At 45.4% G+C, this 18,770-nt stretch overlaps 1 protein-coding gene across 2 annotated transcripts; it reads right to left on the bottom strand.

Annotated features, from left to right (window-relative positions):
* Window positions 1-34: 34 nt before the first annotated feature.
* SLC51A (solute carrier family 51 member A) lies at window positions 35-18,012 on the bottom strand. Of its 2 annotated transcripts, NM_001244266.1 has the most exons (9): window positions 17,759-18,012; window positions 17,066-17,160; window positions 5,877-6,031; window positions 4,357-4,430; window positions 3,758-3,916; window positions 3,077-3,188; window positions 2,647-2,793; window positions 963-1,068; window positions 35-415 (listed from the first exon to the last, which is right to left on the bottom strand). In NM_001244266.1, the coding sequence occupies exons 1-9, from the start codon at window positions 17,794-17,796 to the stop codon at window positions 279-281; spliced, it is 1,023 nt and encodes a 340-aa protein (NP_001231195.1). In that variant the 5' UTR covers window positions 17,797-18,012; the 3' UTR covers window positions 35-278. The 2 variants fall into 2 exon arrangements, with proteins under 2 accessions (NP_001231195.1, XP_084842896.1); XM_084986770.1 differs by lacking the exon at window positions 35-415 and having other exon boundaries at window positions 540-1,068; window positions 17,759-18,002.
* Window positions 18,013-18,770: the final 758 nt, after the last annotated feature.

Below are 18,770 nucleotides of genomic sequence, written 5' to 3' on the forward strand. Positions count from 1 at the left end.
TAGTAGTGGTACCCAAAGAAGAATGTGCTCAGTATAGAATATCAAACTCCATCCTGTATGTTTATTATAAAACTTAATGTACATTCCCCAGACAAGATCCTAAACAATTTCATCCTATTGCATAGTTCACCTTCATCTCTATGATCCAGTATCCATAATCTGCCAGCTCATGCTGACAATGGAATCCATCCCCAGTTGGTCAAGATTGAAGGACTATAAGGAAATCTTGTACCCGTCTAATGAGTACTATGTGTCTTTCACTGCCCAAGCCATCCACCTCAGGCTTTGAGGTTCATATCCAGGTCTGGAGAAGAGAAAGTTTCATATCCAACCTTGTCATCTTTCTTTCGGTAGTACATTCGTGTCAGCACGGTTAACAGAAAAGTCTCCAGGATGAGGAGGTGGCAGTTCATCACTGCAGCGAGGGGGGCAAAATATAATGTAGGTTATGCTAACTTATAGAGGTGTTAGCTCACCAGCTGGCCTGGCATATGAGTTGAACAATATTTTCTCCATTTTATCCTTAAGCCAGGACGGAGAGACAATAAGTTGTCACAAGTAGCATAGCAGGTAATAGAGCCTGAACTAGAACTTGGCTCTCTACCTCCTGCCATTTGAGTTTAGCATTAAACCCCATTTCTTTCTTATGTTGTATCAGCATGACCTTCTGCTTCCTAACCTCACCCATTCTCTACTAGGAGCTGAGGGTTGAGCCCACGGCTTCCTGGGTTGGCCATCAGGGCTGACCGAAAGCTGTGGAAATGGAGCTTTTTCTTGTGTGATCAGAGAGATCATATCCTCCTTAGTAGAGCTTCTGCTAGATTTCCTTTCTGAGTACTCTGAGCAGAATATTCTGAGTGTTCTGAGGTTGGCTGGCCCAACTTCTGTTCTAAGGTCCTCTCCTCTCTGACCTCCCCCTCTTGCCCATCCTGGAACTGGATAAGGAGCCCCTGTGTGCTCACCTTGAGATCTGATTTTAGAGGAAAAGGGAGGCGAACAAGCAATCTGCCCGCCATTGGCCAAAACTGAGAAGATGGCTGGCTGCAGGGCAGTCAGAATAAGGAGCACCTGGAGAAAGAAGGGAGAAGTGAGGGCAGGGGGCCAGCAGCTAGGACACTGAGGCTGGCTGGCCCACCGCTGTATCTGAAATGCGTCGTAGTCCTTGCCCCCTCTAAGTACACTTTCCTGAGGCACAGCCTCTTCAGGGAAGACTTGGCTTGTCCAGGCTTCTCCATCATCATCCTGGGCAGGCTTGGCTATCACAGGGCTTTCTTCCTGGGGCCTGAACCTAAGTGCTTCTGGGGCCCACATTCTTTTCTAGGTTCCTTAAGTTCCTCACTTCCTCTCTGTCCTCTCTCTTCCTACAGACCCTCCAGTTCTGCCCACTATTGTGCCTGTAAATTCACATTTCAGTGGCACCTGCTTCTTAGATGAAATGAGAATTTATGTGAAATCGCTTTGTTAACTATAAAGGAGTCATTATGCCCTGGGAGTAGGAGAAAAGCCCAGCAAGGAGACAGAAAGAATGGAGAGAGAAAGAAAAAAATATTGCTGGAAGTCATTGCATTTGGTGGAAAGGTTATCTCTGGGCTTAGAGAATGAGAAGTGTAAAATATGAACAAATGTGGCTTAGAGAATTTTCAGAAAAAGTGTGAAGATGAAAAGACAATGCGATGAAAAGAAGGGAAGTGGGCTTGGGAGTAGGCAGATCTAGGCTTAAATTCTAGCCCCATCCCTTATGTGCCTTTGAGCAAGCCCCAATAATAGCTCAGTTTCCTCATTTGTAAAATAGAAATAACAGTAGCTCTTAAGATTATAGTGAGAACTTAAATGTAATTAATGTATGAAAAGTGCCTAGTACATGGTATAGGTAATTTATACTTGTAGCTGTGATAATACTGATGTTTCTGGTGGTGAGGAATTATGGGGTTTTTAGAAGTCATGGCTAGAAAAGAAAAAAAAAAGCAAAGGTTTAAGAATTTAAAATTTGATAATATGTCATGAGTTACATTGTGTCCCCCTAAATATGCTGTAGTCTTAACCCTCAGTAGCTCTGAAAGTGACATTATTTGAAAACAGCATCGCTGTTTTGGTTAACTAATTAGATGTAATTAGTTGAGATGAACTCATACTGGAATAGGGTGGGTCTTTATTCCAATAAGACTGATGCCCTTACAAGAAGAAGAAAAGAGACATAAGATGCAGACACATGAGAGGAGAATGCCACATGACGATAGAAAAAGAAACTGGAGTGACACAGCCATGAGCCAAGGATGCCAAGGATTGCTGCGAGATGCCAGGAACTAGAAATAGTCAAGGAAGGATTCTCCCCAACAGGTTTCAGAGGGAGTATGGGCCAGGTGACAGCTTGATTTTGGACATCTAGCCTCCAGAATTGTGGGACAATAAATTTCTGTTGTTTTAAGCCACCCAGTTTGCAGTATTTCACTACAGCAGCCCTAGGAATCTATTACAGTACAGAAAAGCAAAAACTGGCAAAGGGCAGGGATTATTTACCAACTCACAGGAAACCTAAGGCTTCAGAAGACTCCCAGACTCGCTTTTAGCTTTTATTAGTATCAGCTCCTAATCCCTATTATTTGCGGCTCATGATTAACCATCTTTTCTCTCTCAGGGTATAGTTACCTGGAATAGAGCAAACTTGGCTCCTATGTTCTGCTCACCCAGGTGCAGCTTGGCTTGACGGAAAATGATGCCCAGGGCCCACAGAGCCAAGAGGGTGGACACAGCGAGGAAAGTGTTGATCCATAGAGCAGCGCTCTCCTCAGAAATCTGGCGGCAGACCAGAAAGTAGTCAGTGAGGGAGGCAAGCCCTTTTCTCCTCCTTTTATTTCCACTTTCCCATGGTGGGGAAGGTAAAAAAGCTCCAAAGCCTTGGTCTCTTCCCATCTCCTCTCTCCCCATCGAAGTCCCTGAGCAGCTACTTTTCTACAGCCACCCTGTCCCCGGGGCTACCCCATCCCTGGAGCCCTAATCAAGGCATATTGGCTCCAGCTATTCCTTCCAGAGCTCAAAGGTATTAAATGAATGCTGCCGCCCCTTACTCCTGACTTACGTCTGCTGGGATATAGATGCCGTCAGGGATGAGAAACAGGCCCACCAGGGTCAGTGCTATCTTCAAGAAGGCATACTGGAAGGGGCCCAACATCAGCAGCTGAAGCTTCTTCCTGAGCGGGGAAGGGTTAGGAGCATGAACCCACAAACTCCCCACCCCAAGAAGACCTTCCTGTTCAAGACCTTCTCTAGGCTTCTGGGCTGAGGCTTGGCCACCATCATAGACATCAAGACAGTTAAATGGATGAGGACTTAAGAAGCTAGAATGTTGAGAGCATTGAAAACCCTTCTTGCCTCCCACTCACCCTCAAACCAGAATACAGCCTTTTGAGCAAGAACTGAGTGTTGACCCCAACCTCATTAACCAAAATGGACAGAAGGGGAAAGCCAGTAGCCCAAAGGCCAGTTTGCTCTGCGTGGTAAAATCTGCAGGGGGCAGCGAGCTTAAGTGTGGGAATGTTGGTGTTTTCCTTCCTCGCTTCCCCGCCCCCTCAGTGGGTGCCCAGTGTGGGGGCCCGGCTGAGGGATGCCCACCCTTTCATCACTGGATGTGTTCCCTATAAGCCTAATTCCAAGAGGCTTGAAGCAGGGCTGAGAGCACCAGCAGAGGCTCTTGGGAGAGAACTGGCAGAGGCTAACCTGCTCCTCCAGGCGGCCTCTCCCCCTCTCCCTCCTGCCTTACCTGGTGAGTATGAGTTTTGGGCAGCAGGGGCAGCAGCAGCAGCAGGGGCCTGTGTGGACTCTCATCGGGGTGTCCTTCAGTGTCCTCAGCACTGCCTCCTGCCCACCAAAGCCTTGCACCATGACCTTCATCAGCAGGTAAATGCACATCGCGAAAAACCTGCAGTCAGGGGAGAGGTGGGCCTGTGTACTCTCAACACAGAAGGGGAGGCGGCAGCAGCCAAGGGGATGCCCCTTTGCTGCCAAAGAAAATCAGACCACAAAGGGTGCAGGGAGAGGTGGGGCTCCCTGAGGGGATCACGGTATGGACTAGGTGTTCTGATGTGTGACCCAAGAGGAGTGAGAGAGAGGACAGGGTGGGAAGAGGGCACTTTCAAGCTATGGGGATGAAGTGATGCCTGAGGATGAACTAGAAGTTCCAGAGACCCGGATTAGCACAAGTAGGAAAGAGCTAGATTCATGATCAGTTGGTTTGCAGTGATTTCTGGAAGAGGGAGGAGATAAAAGAGGACATGGACTCTGGACTCCTGGGATTGAGGGAACAGAAGGGGGACTACAGAATGATATCCAGTCCAGCTGGGGGCGGGGCAGGACACTCACGAGGCTACGGCCATTTCCACGAGCATCAGGGCACGAGGAATCCAGAGACCAAAGCAGCAGAACACACACACTATCTGCTTGGAGAGAAGCAAGGAGCTGGTTAGGGAAAGAAAGGGGGGAGACTTCAAGCCCACCTTTTGCAGCAAGGGCTCAAGGAAGCAAAACCTAAACATTTGAGGCACCCTTACTTAAAAGTGACCAGCTAGGAAGATAACTAGTTAAATCAACTAATTTAAAAAATTTTTTTTATTTTTTTGTCTTTTTGCCTTTTCTAGGGCTGCTCCCATGGCATATGGAGGTTCCCAGGCTGAGGGTCGAATCGGACCTGTAGCCACTGGCCTACACCACAGCCACAGCCACAGCAACGCGGGACCCAAGACGCATCTGCAACCTACACCACAGCTTACAGCAACGCCGGATCCTTCACCCACTGAGCAAGGCCAGGGATTGAACCTGCAACCTCATGGTTCCTAGTCAGATTCGTTAACCACTGAGCCACGACGGGAACTCCAAAAAACTTCTTTTTAATTTAGCGGTCAGTTCATTCCTTATCTAGGGTTGGAGACAGCAGGTCGCCTTGAGTCAGGGGCTATCTCAACCTATATCCCTGGGTAGGAGTAGGTCATTTCATCTTTAAGGGTAAATGGATCAAGATCCAACCCTTCCTTTTCAACATCCCATGTTATTAAAGCATCTCTGATGACTTGAGATGGCACAGGCAGGTGCCATCTGGCAGGAAAGGACCTCAAGGGCTTTGTTCTTCACCCTAAACAGACTCAGAGGTCGGCACGAGTAAAGAGAAGTCCCATCTTACGGCCTGGGAGCAAGCCAAAGGCCTATCCAGTGGTGGTGGGAGTGAGTTAAAAAAGACCTGCAATGTAAGGGTACAGTGAGCATGACCCCAGAAAGAAAAATTCTTTTCCTCCTTCCTTCCTTTTTTTTCCTCTTTCTTTCTTTTCTTTTTAGGGCCACACATATGGCATGTGGAAATTCACAGGCTAGAGGCGGAATCAGAGCTGTGGCCTATGCCATAACCACAGCAACGCCAGATCCAAGTCACATGTGCAATCTACACCAAAGCTTGAGGCAATGCCAGATCCTTAACCCAGTGAACAAGGCCAGGGATGGAACCTACATCCTCACAGACACTAGTCAGGTTCTACAGCCACTAAGCCACAATGGGAACTCCTTCTTTCCTTCTAAAGAATCACTGCTTTTCTGTACAGGAAGGAGGCTTGCTTTTTACAGCAATACTATAGCCGAGGAGGAGTGAGTGGGGCTGCTGGTGGGCTGAGCAAATTCTCCAGCTGTCTCTGTGGCTCTAAGATTTCAAATACTCCACCCCACTGCCGTTGACCTTCTAGGCATGGGGTCCTGACTGTAAACAGAGATCAAACCAAAAGCCCCACCACCTAAGGCTGTAGAGGAAGGCAGCTTGAATGGTTGAGCTTAAAGGAATCCTTAGGATGGACACTGCCTCCTCTCCAGTCCCTTCCAAAGAGCAGCTACAGGGCCCTCACCGTGGGGGCAGAGCTGCTCCAGAGCAGAGTCTTCCTCTTGATGGGGCAGCGAGTGTTCTTGTACAGGTAGACAGCAGACTCCAGGAAGATGGTGACCGAGCCCAGGGTAAGCAAGGTCATGATGCCCGTGAGGGAAATTTCCATGGGGCCCAATGCTAGAGTGGAAAGAGAGGCAGACTCCAGTGAGCTGAAGAACAGGACGGAGGCGCAGAACCTGTGGGCTTCCTCACTTGATCTAAATTGCTTTACCACATGGAGAAGGACCTGGTTTAGGCTCCCCTCTAGGCAGAAGATGGGATTTTTCTTTGACCTAGAGTATCCAACACCTGACTTAGAAATTGTCACTCTTCTGCATGAATGGGAGACTAGACCTAGATAATTCTAGGTATTTTCTACCTCAATGTCAGGTGCCAAGCTGGCAGACAGGGACCAATTAACATTATAATTGAGGCAGAATGTAATTCATGCTGTACTTTAGAGCTGTTTAAATTTGACTTCAAAAATTATGTCACCAAACTGGGACATTAGAAAGGGACTTTAGTGAAAGAAATGGATACAAGTAGAGACTCCAAGGACATCTGACCCATGTTGGGCTCACACGTAACCTAACATTAAATGTGTTCCAGGAGCTCTCTTTAGTGTTTCTTGAGATCATTTGAGGAGCTGTTAAAAAGTAGCTGCCCAGGTCCTATCCTCAGAGGTGCTGTTTCGATAGATCTGGGATAGATCTGGTAAGCTACATTTAAAACAAGCTCACCCCATACTGGTCAGAGAATATCAAACATTTTAACAAACACCAGTGAAGCTCCTCGGGCTTCACCATTGCTAATAGGAAAACATTAATACAATCACAATATGTGTTGCTGAACATTGATTCACCAATGTAACAAACAAAAGTTTCTGTGTCCTCAGTGACTAAGCCCAGACCCTCATTTATCTCCTCCCTAGATGGCAGACTCTTGTTTCCATCTCCTAACTGGCTGGATGACAGAGAAGTGGAGGAAGATGCTCAGAGTCCAGTCCAGGGTCCTATTGCCTTGGGAGTAAAGTGTGAAGACGGTATTGACTGGTCTGCCCAGTGTTTTGGTGACTGAGGGCAGCTCAGCCAGATCACAGCTGACACCAGAACAGGGAGGAAGGAGACCATACCACAGTAAAGACCTGAGGTGGCCTCTGGGTCAGTCGTACCCGGTGGCACCACAGGGAGCAACCAGGACAAAGGAGAATTTGCCCAAAAAAATATGTTGATTCTGGTGGTTCTTATCTCAGGGCACATGTTCTTCTCTCTGTTTCAATTTACTTTTTCCAAGAGGCCCTTTACCCCTGACTGCAGTTAGGTTTGTGGTCCATCCAGAGGACCTGCGCCTTGAATTCCGGCTCCCAAGCTGCACTTTTGAGTCAGTGGTAAGCTTTTCCTTTCTATCACAAGCCACAAAAGATAGGACAGTTCGATTTTTCTTCCTTCCTCTCCATCCCTTTCTCTACCCCCTCCCACTTAGTTAGGATACAGCCCTCTGGGTGACTAAATTCCTGGCTTGGCATGGCTATTGCTGTTGAGCTGTGTTGCCTCTTTCTCAATTACCTCCACAGATGTTGTTCAAGGAGGCCCTGCAGGTTTAAACATTAAAAAAATGAGGCTGCAGTCCTTTATTAAAAAGATGCTTTACCAGAGCTCCTGTCGTGGCTCAGTGGAAATGAACCCGAATAGTATCCATGAGGATGCAGGTTCCATCCCTGGCCCTGCTCAGTGCATTAAGGATCCGGCATTGTCATGAACTGTGGTGTAGGTCGTAGATGTAGCTCAGATCCAGAGTTGCTATGGTTGTGGTGTAAGCCGGCAGCTGCAGCTCTGATTCATCCCCTAGCCTGAGTGCTTCCATATGCTGTGGTGTGACCCTAAAAAGCAAAAAAAAAAAAAAAAAAAAAAAAAATTTACTTTTTTTTCCTTGAAACTTTGAAAATATAAGCATCACAGAGGATTTTTTTAAACACAGTTTTACCCTTACACAAGAAATATGTGGATTTTAAAAAATCATGATTGTTTTATCACGAGATACATATAAAGCCTGCTGTATATCAAAATAACTCCAAATAGATTAAAATGAAAAGGCTTTAAAAGTCAAACAGGGAAAACTGAGAGAAGAAAAAAGAGAGAGAACTGTATTTTCATTAAAGCTCTGGAGAGGGACGACCTTCCTCAGCTTAGATGTAATCTAAGAAATCACAAATACGGTCAAATCTGATAAAAAGTTTAAACTCCTGAATGTTAAAAAAAAAAAAAAAAGCAAATGGACTAGGGGAAAGCATTTTTAATAAATGCGTAAAGTTTAAGAACTTTATTACATTAAAAAACAAAACAAAACAGGAGTTCCTGTTGTGGCATAGCAAAAATGAACTGACTGGTATCCAGGAGGACTCAGGTTTGATCCCTGGCCTTGCTCAGTGGGACAGGGGTCTGGCTCTGCCATGAGTATAGATGGTGCAGGTCACAGACTCAGCTCAGATCCTGAGTTGCTGTGGCTGTGGCGTAGGCCAGCAGCTGTAGCTCCAATTTTACCCCTAGCCTGGGAACCTCCATATGCCACGGGTGCCGCCCAAGGGGAAAAAAAACAAAACAAAACAGAAGGCTCTCACAAATGGGAAAAAGATATTAACACAGTTTAGGACATATGGGAAAATATTCAACCTGCCTAGTAGTCAAAGAACAAAATAACACTAATATGTTATTTTTGTTCTATTAAAAGATCATGTTTAATAGCCCTAAATTGAAAAGAACTTAAATGTCTAACAATATTAAAATTATGTAAACTACTTGTGTGCCCATCATAAAAAAATCTTTGCAAACACTATAATATTTAAACTTATTAACACTCACTTTAAAAAAAAAGGAAAAACTTATTAACAGATCCACATACATATGGTGATTTGATTTATAACAAAGGCTTCACTACAATTCAGAAGGAAAGGATTTTTTGGTTGTTTTTTGTTTGATTTGTTTTATTGAAGTATAGTTGATTTACAATGTATTAATTTCAGATGCATAGCAAAGTGATTCAGTTTTATATCTATATTCTTTTCAGTTTTTCTCCCTTATAGGTTATAGGGGGAAAAGATTTTTTTCAAGAAAGTACTAGGTTAGGAGTTCTCGTCATGGCATAGCAGAAACGAATCCAACTAGGAACCATGAGGTTGAGGGTTCGATTCCTGGCCTTGCCCAGTGGGTTAGGGATCCGGTGTTGCTGTGAGCTGTGGTGTAGTTTGCAGATGCGGTTTGAATCTGGTGTCACCTCGAACTGTGACATAGGACAGCAGCTGTAGTTCCCATTTAACCCCTAGCCTGGGAGCCTCCATATGCCTCGGGTGCAGCCCTAAGAAGCAAAAAAAACAAAACAAGAATTCATCAAGAAAGTACTAGGTTAACTGCATATCATTTGAGGGATAAAAAAGAACATTGATTCCTCCCTCACATCATACAAAAGCACCTAAATGTGAAAGTTAAAACAATAAAGATTTTGGAAGACAGCAGAGAAATATACTTTAATGACTTTGAGATAGGCAAAGATCTTAGGACACAAGGAGTTCCTGTTGTGTCTCAGCAGGTTAAGATCCCAACTAATGTCATGAGGATGCGGGTGTGATTCCTGGCAGTGCTCGGTGGGTTAGGGATTCGGTGTTGCCATAAAGTGTCGCATAGGTTACAGATGCTGCTTGGATCTGGTGTTGCTGTGGCTGTGGTGTAGGACTGTAGCTGCAGCTACAGTTAGACCACTGGGAACTTTCATATGCCACAGGTGTGGCCCTAAAAAGAAAAAAAAAAAAGGACACAAAAGCACTAATTATAAAGAAAAAATTGATAAACTACATTTCCTTAAAATTAAGAATTTCCATTTGTCAAAGGAAACCATTAAGAGAATGAAAAGGCAAGCTCAGACTGAGAGAAGATATCTGCAATACAAATATGCAACAAAAGACTCATAGCCATAATATATAAAGAATTCCTATCAAAAAGAACACAATTTTTTTAAATGAAAAAAGAAAACCTAAACAGTACATTTTTAAAAGAAGGCAATCCAAATGTTAAGAATTATAAAAAGGTGGGGTTCCCGTCGTGGCTCAGTGGTTAACGAATCCGACTAGGAACCATGAGGTTGCGGGTTCGGTCCCTGCCCTTGCTCAGTGGGTTAACGATCTGGCGTTGCGGTGAGCTGTGGCGTAGGTTGCAGATGCGGCTCGGATCCTGCGTTGCTATGGCTCTGGCGTAGCTACAGCTCTGATTAGACCCCTAGCCTGGGAACCTCCATATGCCGCTGCAGCGGCCCAAGAAATGACAAAAAAAAAAAAAAAAAAAAAAAAAAGAATGGTCTTTGGACAAATATTAACTAGAGGGAGTAAGAGAGGCTCTACTGGGTGCTGGAAATGTTCTATTTCTTGATCTGGGTGGTGGTTTCACAGATGTATATTTAGGTAAAAATCTATCAAATTATATACTTAAAATCATTGCCCTTTACTATGTATAATTTATACCTGAAACAAACAAACCTTTATGTGAACAAAGCAGAATGCAAGATTAACACAATAAAATTATAACCACGTTTAAAGGATTTGACCGGAGAGAAAGGTAGAAAGGAGTTGAAGGAAGGACTGAGACACTACTACCTTTACCTTACAAAATGGAAGGTGGAGAAGTACTGTCCATAGTTGGCAGAATAAGAAAGAAATTATACATAGATATATATACAGCCATAAAGATAACCAACTATTCTGGGATGCAGGTTCAGTCCCGGAGCTGCACAGTAGATTAAGGACCCCTGGCATTGCTGCAGTTTTGTCTCAGATCTGATCCCTGGCCCAGGAATCCCATATGCTGTGGGGCAGCAGAAAACACACACACACACACACACAATAAAGTCCAGATAGGCAGAAACCAAAATTAAGTCAGTAATTTCCTTCCTTCTTTCTCCCTTCCTTCCTTCTCTTTTCTTTCTTTCTTTCTTTCTTTCTTTCTTTCTTTCTTTCTTTCTTTCTTTCTTTCTTTCTTTCTTTCTTTCTTTCTTTCTTTCTTTCTTTCTTTCTTTCTCTCTCCTTCCCTCTCTCTCTCTCTCTCTTTTTTTTCCTTTTATTGGCTGTACCCATGGCATATGGAAGCTCCTGGGCCAGGGATTGAATCAGGTAGAACTTCGACCTATACCCAGCCACAGTGGATCCTTAACTCACTGTGCCAGGCCTGGGTCAGACCGGTCCATCCACCAAGTCAAGTCAGGTCATTAACCCACTGTACCACAGTGGGAATTTCTAAAAACCACTGTCCATCGTTGGGAAGGGGAGTACCGCTGGCGGCCTCTCCTTGTGAGATTCCCCCAGGCCCTGCATGACGCTTGTCCTCACCAGCTTACCGTGAGCTGAGAGGGGAAACAGCACTTCACAAAGCCGTCTAGTCAAAGCCTTTCCCAGTCATCCCTGTCCTTGACTCTTCTTTCCTCCTTGAAAACCTCCCTCCCCATGATTCCCAGAACCAGAGTCCTCCTAGTTCTCCTCCTGGCCTCTGGCCCTTGGTCTCCTCTACTGATTCCTTATCCTCTCCCACACCCTGTGACCTCCAAACTCAATCACGTCACCTCGCCCTTTCTCTGTTATTGAGGTTTGGGATTTCCCTACCACTCCTCAGCCTCCCAACAACCACCCGAGCCACTTCCACCTCCAGGACTTTATTGCACTTGGCTTCTGCTTGTTCAGCTTTTCTCCCTGAGCTCCCTGTGCCTGGCTCCTTCTCATCACTGAGCTCTCCGCTCAAATGCCCACCTCGGCCAGCCTGCCCTGGGTGCCCAGTGTGGTGTTATGCCCCCTACCCAGCCCCAACTGCCCCACAGTGAGGTTATTTACATACTTATTTACTTGTTTATTGTCTGTCCCCATGGGAGCGATTGGGACTTTGTCAGGATTGTTTTCTTTTCTATTTCAAGTGCATGGAACGTAACTGTAATTATTTATTAAATGAAAGAAATGAGAATTCTCACTGTCATCTCCATTTTTAGGCTTTTTCAAGAAACAAGGCTTAGAGAGCCAAGTACCTTGCCCCACAGTCACAGAGCCCAGAGATGGGATTTAAACCCAGGCATTCCTAACCCTTGCTGACTCTTGGTGTGTGTTCACAGAGATAGGGGAGGAAATGTGGAATGATATAAACAATCAAATGCAACCCTAAATTGTTGCTTAAGTTTATGAGAAAGAGGGAGTGAGACATATTCCGACCATTCAATACAGAAATGTCTTTGCAGTTTCTTGTATCTGCTGACTTTGGGGCTCTACTCTTTCTCATTCTTGCAGTTTCTACAGGCTCTTGTATGCACTTCCACAGCGCAGAAGCTGAGAAAGAGAAATCCCTTCACATCCGTAGCCTGACACATCTACTCTACACCAAACTCATGTCTTCTTTTTTTCCTGCATCTTAATGGAACAAAAGTATTCTATGGCTCAAGGGTATTCAGAAATACTTTAAGCAAAGTGAAACACGTGTCTTTCCTGCAAAGTATACCAAGTTTTAAATCTGATTTATATTGTTACTTTCCAAAAGGAGGTTATAGAATATAGCTTTTACAAAACTTCTTTTTCTTCCTTCCTTCCCTCCTTCCTTCCTTTTTGTCTTTTTAGGGCCATGCACTTGGCATACAGAGGTTCCCAGGCTAGGGGATGAATTGGAGCTGTAGCCACTGGCCTACACCACAGCCACATCAACACCAGATCTGAGCCACGTCTGGGACCTACACCACAGTTCACGGCAATGCCAGACCCTTAACCCGCTGAGCGAGGCCAGGGATTGAACCTGAGTGCTCATGAATACTAGTCAGATTCGTTTCCACTGAGCCACTACGGGAACTCCCCAGACTTATTTTTTCTACAGGCTCTTTTCATGGAGCACTCCTTGGGATTAGTATTCCAAGGAACACACTTCGGGAAATGCTTATCTAACTGACCTGTTGGAATACAATTATACCTTTGGCAACAAGGCAAATTTCTCACTCTATCTGTAATAGTGAAGATTACTTCTTTAAATAATGAAAACAATATAAGAACATTAAAACTTTGCAAAAAGGATATCACCCATAATCCTAGCTTGTTCCTAACCAAAAGTTATTTTCATTCTTGCATATTTATTTCCATGGAGGTTAAGAGCATAGGCTCTGAGTGCAAAGTAAAACTCCATTTATTGCTTGCCCTCTAATCTTGTACAGGTTATTTATCCTCCAAGTAAACTTCTTAGCATGGTATGCAATATTCGCTCAATAAAAAGTAGCTTTTAAAAACCTCCTGGTTGGAGTTCCCTTCGTGGCTCAGAGGTTAATGATCCCGACTAGGATCCATGAGAATTCGGGTTCAATTCCTGGCCTTGCTCAGTGGGTTAAGGATCTGGTGTTGCCGTGAGTTGTGGTGTAGGTCCCAGATGTGGCTCAGATCTGGTGTTGCTGTGGCTGTGGCGTCAGCCGACGGCTACAGCTCCAATTTGACCCCTAGCCTGGGAAACTCCATATGCAGCCAGTGCAGCCCTAAAAAGCTAAATAAATAAATAATTTAAAAAAGATAAATAAAAACATTCTGGTTAAAGTGTACTCATATTGTATTACTGGAATCATGCTGTAAAAATGTTGTATTCTGTTTTTATTATCTAACATTTTCTCACAGCCCATCAAAAATAATTTTTATAATTATTTTTAAAATTATAAAGTTTTCAAAAATAAAGAGAATAATAGAACAAATATTAATACACCCATAATCCATTTTAGAGAGTGTTACTATATTGCCAATTTTGCTTAAAAGCATATTCTTGGAAAAATAAAACATTACAGATGTATTTGATGGCCCCTGTATTTACATCCTGGATCCTTTTCCCTTTGCTTCCTCATGTGCCATGGCGAACTACCATCTGAAGTTAGTGTGTACCTTTTCCTGTATGGTCTAATTTTTTATAGCATATGTACATACTCAATATATTATATTGTTTTGGTTTTTTTTTTTTTTTTCGGTCACACTCACAGCATGCAGAAGTTCCAGAGATTGAAGTGGTGCCACTGCAGTTGCTGGATCCTTAACCCACTGAGCCATGTGGGAACTCCTGCTTTGCATTTTTTTAAAAAAATCTGTATCAATGGCATTACGCTGTGAAATGCTTTTCCACTCAACATTGTTTTCATGGTTATTATTTTCATTGTGACAAACAAATGCCACCATAGGCATTCTTAGATGTGTCACCTTGGCACGTGTGGAAGAGTTCTCTATTCAAACACTTGGAATTGCTCGGTTGTAGGAGGTAGACTCTTCAGTGTTAAAGGTATCTAATCACTCCTCAAAGTGGTTGTACCAATTTATAATCCCACCAGCAGTTGCTGAGAGTTCATTTTGCCTCAAACTCACCAGCACGTGGGACTTCTAATTTTTTGCCTTTGAGAAAGTAGTGAAATGATATTTCATTGTTTAATTTGAGGTTCCCCAATTTCCTACAAAACAGATGACCTTTTTGTACATTTCATGGCCATGTGAGTTTCCTCTTCTAGTATGAATTGTCTGATCATCTATTTTTTTCCAATTTTTATCAGGTAATTTTTCTTATACTGATCAATCATCCTATGTTGGTTTTAAGGCTTGAACATATTTTCTCCCAGATTTGGTTTGGCTTTGAACATGTTTCCAGTGTTTTCACTTGCACAGAAGTTTGTGTTTTCACTTGCATGGAAGTTTGCATGTAATCAGTCTTCATGATCATTTGTGCTTTCTTGTGTTTTAAGAACTTATTCTTTGCTTCTAAACATAAAGATATCTTTCCATACTTTATTTTGTAAAAATGTTTGCATTTTACATTTAGGTACTTAATCTATCTGGGTTAGGCTATGTTGGAGCTATTTTCATGCTTATTTATTTGCCATGAGGACAGGCAATGGTCAAGCGTCATTTCTTGAAAAATCCATCCTGCACTACTGATGTGTACAGCAAGTCCCTAAGTGGGCATGCGTCTATTTCTGGACGCTTTATTCTATTTCATTTTTCTGATGTCGGGTCCCTTGCAGTTCATTAATTGCTTTAATTACTCTAGTCTTACTATATCTAAGTCTTAATATCTGGGAGGGCACATACTCTCCTTACTATTTTTCAAAATTGCCTTGGCCTTTCTTAGCCCTTTACTCCTCCATGTACATGTTTGGATGAGTCCATTAAAAAAAAATTCCTGTAGGGCTTACCTTTGCAATCATATCACGGGCATTTCAAAAAACAAATATTACTGAAAGGTTCAATAGTTCTTCCAGAATAAATCTTTCTTCAATGGCATTTAACTTCAGGAACAACCGAGTTTATGATTGAAGGAAGAAGTTTTGCCACATCCTCCCATGGGCGCCTCTCCCTGACTCTCCCAGTTCCCGTCAGCGTCATCACCACTGTCCAGATTCTCAGAGTCAACATCAGTCTTCTTTTCCTTCACTTACCTTGTTTAAATATTTACCAGATTGCCTGCTCTTTCTTAAGATTGCCTGTATTTTCTATTCTTCCCTTCCTTTCCCTGACACTGCTCTGGCTCAGACGCTTGTGCCTCATGCTAGGCTGGGGCAATAACCTCCAATTTATACCCCTGCCTTTCAAGGCTCTTCTTCCCCCAAAGTCCATCTGGATTACTGATTAATGGTCCTGAGGGACTATCCAGCCCCTCCCAATCTCAGAACCCTCAGAGGCTCCTTCTGCCTGCAGGATAAAGTACAGCTGCTCTGCCCAACACACATCAGGCCCCACCTTACCTGCCCAGCCCTCTCAATTGTCCCCTGCCTCCCCATCAATAATCTTGAATCCTGCCAGATCCACCTCCTCAGTGTCTGTTGAACTATCCTACTCATTCTATCTCCACCCCAACCCCAGGAGCGCCCACCACCTGTTCCCCACGCTAACTACTACCCTCCACTAGGCAACAAGGCAGCTCCCCAGACCGCCAGACCCAGAAGGGTCTCCTTGCTTTGAACATCCTTGGTGCTTCTATTTGCATATTTTGTAGCAAATAAATGTGAGATTCATTTCTACTGTTTAAGGCAAGGTTTCTCAATCTCAGCACTATTGACACTTTGGCCCAAATAATTCTCTGTTGTGGGGACTTTCTTCTGTTTCCAAGGCAACGGTCCTGACTTCTACCCACTATATACCAGTGGCACCCTCTAGTGGTGCCAAGTGAAACGGCTTCCAGGCATTGCCAAAAGTCTCCTTGGGACAAAACTCCCTCTGGCTGGCAACACTGGTGTGAGGGAAGACTTGTACCACCAGCTGCACTCTCTGAGCTAGAGGTCCCTGCTGGATCTAGCATCTGCCTACTGGCATGAACCACCGAGCCGTTATAAAGCCTCTCTGGACACCCTCTGGTTCAGAGCGTCTGAAATGAGGCTGAATACTAGCCAAGGACATAGCCATGTCTCCCTCCTAGTGCACACTGACCACATCCTGCTGTCCAGGAAGAGGTGATCACATCAGGAAGGAGGCTGGGTAGAGCGTTAAGGGTACCACAGAGACTGACTCTTATCATCAACGTCTAGGAGGTAGGTAGTCATGCAGTAGGAAAACAATACGAACTGTGAACACGAGCTACATTTGCTATCAAGAAGCCAGGCTCATTGGATTGTCAAGTTTTAGGTGTCCAGGGAATAAGCAGAGTGCCTTCCTCTGCCTTTCACTTTCAACAGTAACAAGATCTAGTGGCCAACACGGTCAATCATGTTACGGGTTCACCTTCGTTTTCAGGACAGTGCCCATAATAACCCCTATAAAATGACATAGATCCTTTCCTAAGGTGGCTGTTGTGTGGGCTCCAAGAGGATTCTATGAGGCTTGGATCATTTGGGCGTCAACTCAAGTCCCTGGGTGCCCCTGAGGTCTGAAAAATATTACAGGCCAGTGTCTCCAATTTGAACTGGGGATGCTCCACGTGCAGGTTTGTCTCCAGGCCAGGATGTCACGGCCCTCTTTTGGCCTTTTGCTCCTTGAGGAGTTGTTCTTCTCCCAGGTTTTTATCATGATAGACAGACACTGGGCCAGCCATCCTCCCAGGCCCTCCCGGCTGGCCCGCTCAGGACCAGCTCTCCTCAGGTCTTCTCAGCTATCCTGACTCTCCACTGGGATGCTCCGTTTTTCCTCCTTTCAGTTCCCTCTGGGGAGGGTCCCTGACTCACCTCTCAGAAGCTGATATGCAGTGGGAGGGTAAGTGAAGCAGACGGAGGGGATGCTGTAATTGACTTCCAATATCTTCAGAAGATCCGCCGTGTACCTGGAGAGACACCAGCCTGTGTTCAGAATGTGGGGACTGGGGGAGAGGGGAAGGTAGCGGAGGAGACACAAAATGACAGTCCCTCAAACACTCCTGGGTTCAGGGAACTTGTCCATTTCCCCTCAAGTCCCTGATTCTTGGAGGGAATGGAGAATCAGCCCAGGATGATGTATAAGGCAGGCTGCCGCCTGGGCCAAGAACAGGCCTGGCTGCAGTCCTCAGAAAGCCCACAGACCATTTTCTCCACTGCCACTGGGGTAGCAGCCCAAGGATTTGCTAAGGAGAAAGAGCAGGGTCCCAGAGAACTAGTGCTCAGAAATACTACCAGGAATGGGTCCCCAGATGGTCAGGGCTCTGGGCATGCCCCCCCATCACCCCCACCTCTGAGATCTTTTTCTCCCTGGTTGGGGGACAAAGCCAAGGTTCTGAGGGGTCACACACTGGCCTTCCGGGACAGCTAGACCATTATCAGTCCTGTCTCATTCTGTGTGCTGGCAGCCAAAGGGCCCTGGGAGGCGGGGAGGGCCAGGCCAGAGGGATAGGGGCCCCCGCTGCTTAGCAACAGGCTCCTGGCTCAGAGCCTGCCACCCTCACTCACCTGGGGTCAAGCTTTATCTGAGTCCTGTCTGGATCCATTGTCTTCGTTCCCTCTCTGGCTTTCCAGGCAGGCACCAAGAGTGAAGGAGGGGCGGGCAGGTCGGGCCCCTGAGGGAGGCAGCTCTGCCGGCCCTGCTGCCGGCGGGACTGGGCTGTGGGAAGGTGGAGTGGCTGGGTCTTTCCTTCTGGCTCCGTCCCACCTCTGGCCTCCCGTGCCCACAAGTTCCTATCTCAGAGTTCACCCTAGAGGAATTTGATCCCCTCAGCTGGCTAGGTTCCCTGGCTCCTGACTCCTCCCTGTCCTTAGGTGTGGCTCCGCCTCCTCCCTCCTACGCATGCCTTTGGCCGCCCCTTGCCCCCAGCCCACCCTCATTCTTCATCCCCCCACGAGGAACCTTCTAGGGCGGTGGTAGAGGCAAAATCCTTGATCCTTCCCGCAGTCCCCACTTGGTTAGCAACCCCCTCCCCTCAGAACCTGGCTGGAACTCAGGCTCTGTCCCCCAGGAGATGGATGAGTCGAGGCCGAAGCCTTGACTGTACTGGTGCTGTTGGCTTGATGTGTGGAAGGGAGGTCCAGCTGGATAATCCAGACGAGGTCCATGGAGGTTTCCCAAACCCCGGCTCACAACGTCCTGATGACAGGCTTATCCAGCCCAACAGCCCCCAAAGATGCAGCAAATGGGGTAGGGGTCCGGGGGTGGGGGGAGACGTATTGTATTTAAGAGGCAGAGTTGCTGAGTGAGATTGCTGGGCATTTTGATAGATTCTGAAAAAGACACACTGTATGCTTACGAACGATTGTATTGACTGATGCTTTCTCTTCTCTCTCCAAATAGATTTAAACCTATTTGAGGCCAAGCATGGTACCCCTAGGTTCCCAGCACAGGACCTCACACATACTAAATGCTTCTTAGAATTGGTTGCATGACTGATACAATAATAAACTCACAGCCACAGCAGCTAATATCTATTGAGTTTATGGTGCCCCAGGTGCTGTAGGAAATGCCGTCTGC

The sequence above is a fragment of the Sus scrofa genome, chromosome 13 (genome assembly GCF_054392235.1).
Source record: "Sus scrofa isolate SSC_HxYL_T2T_F1_AM1 chromosome 13, Sscrofa_HxYL_maternal_Yorkshire_Landrace_v2.0, whole genome shotgun sequence".
NCBI lineage: Eukaryota > Metazoa > Chordata > Mammalia > Artiodactyla > Suidae > Sus > Sus scrofa.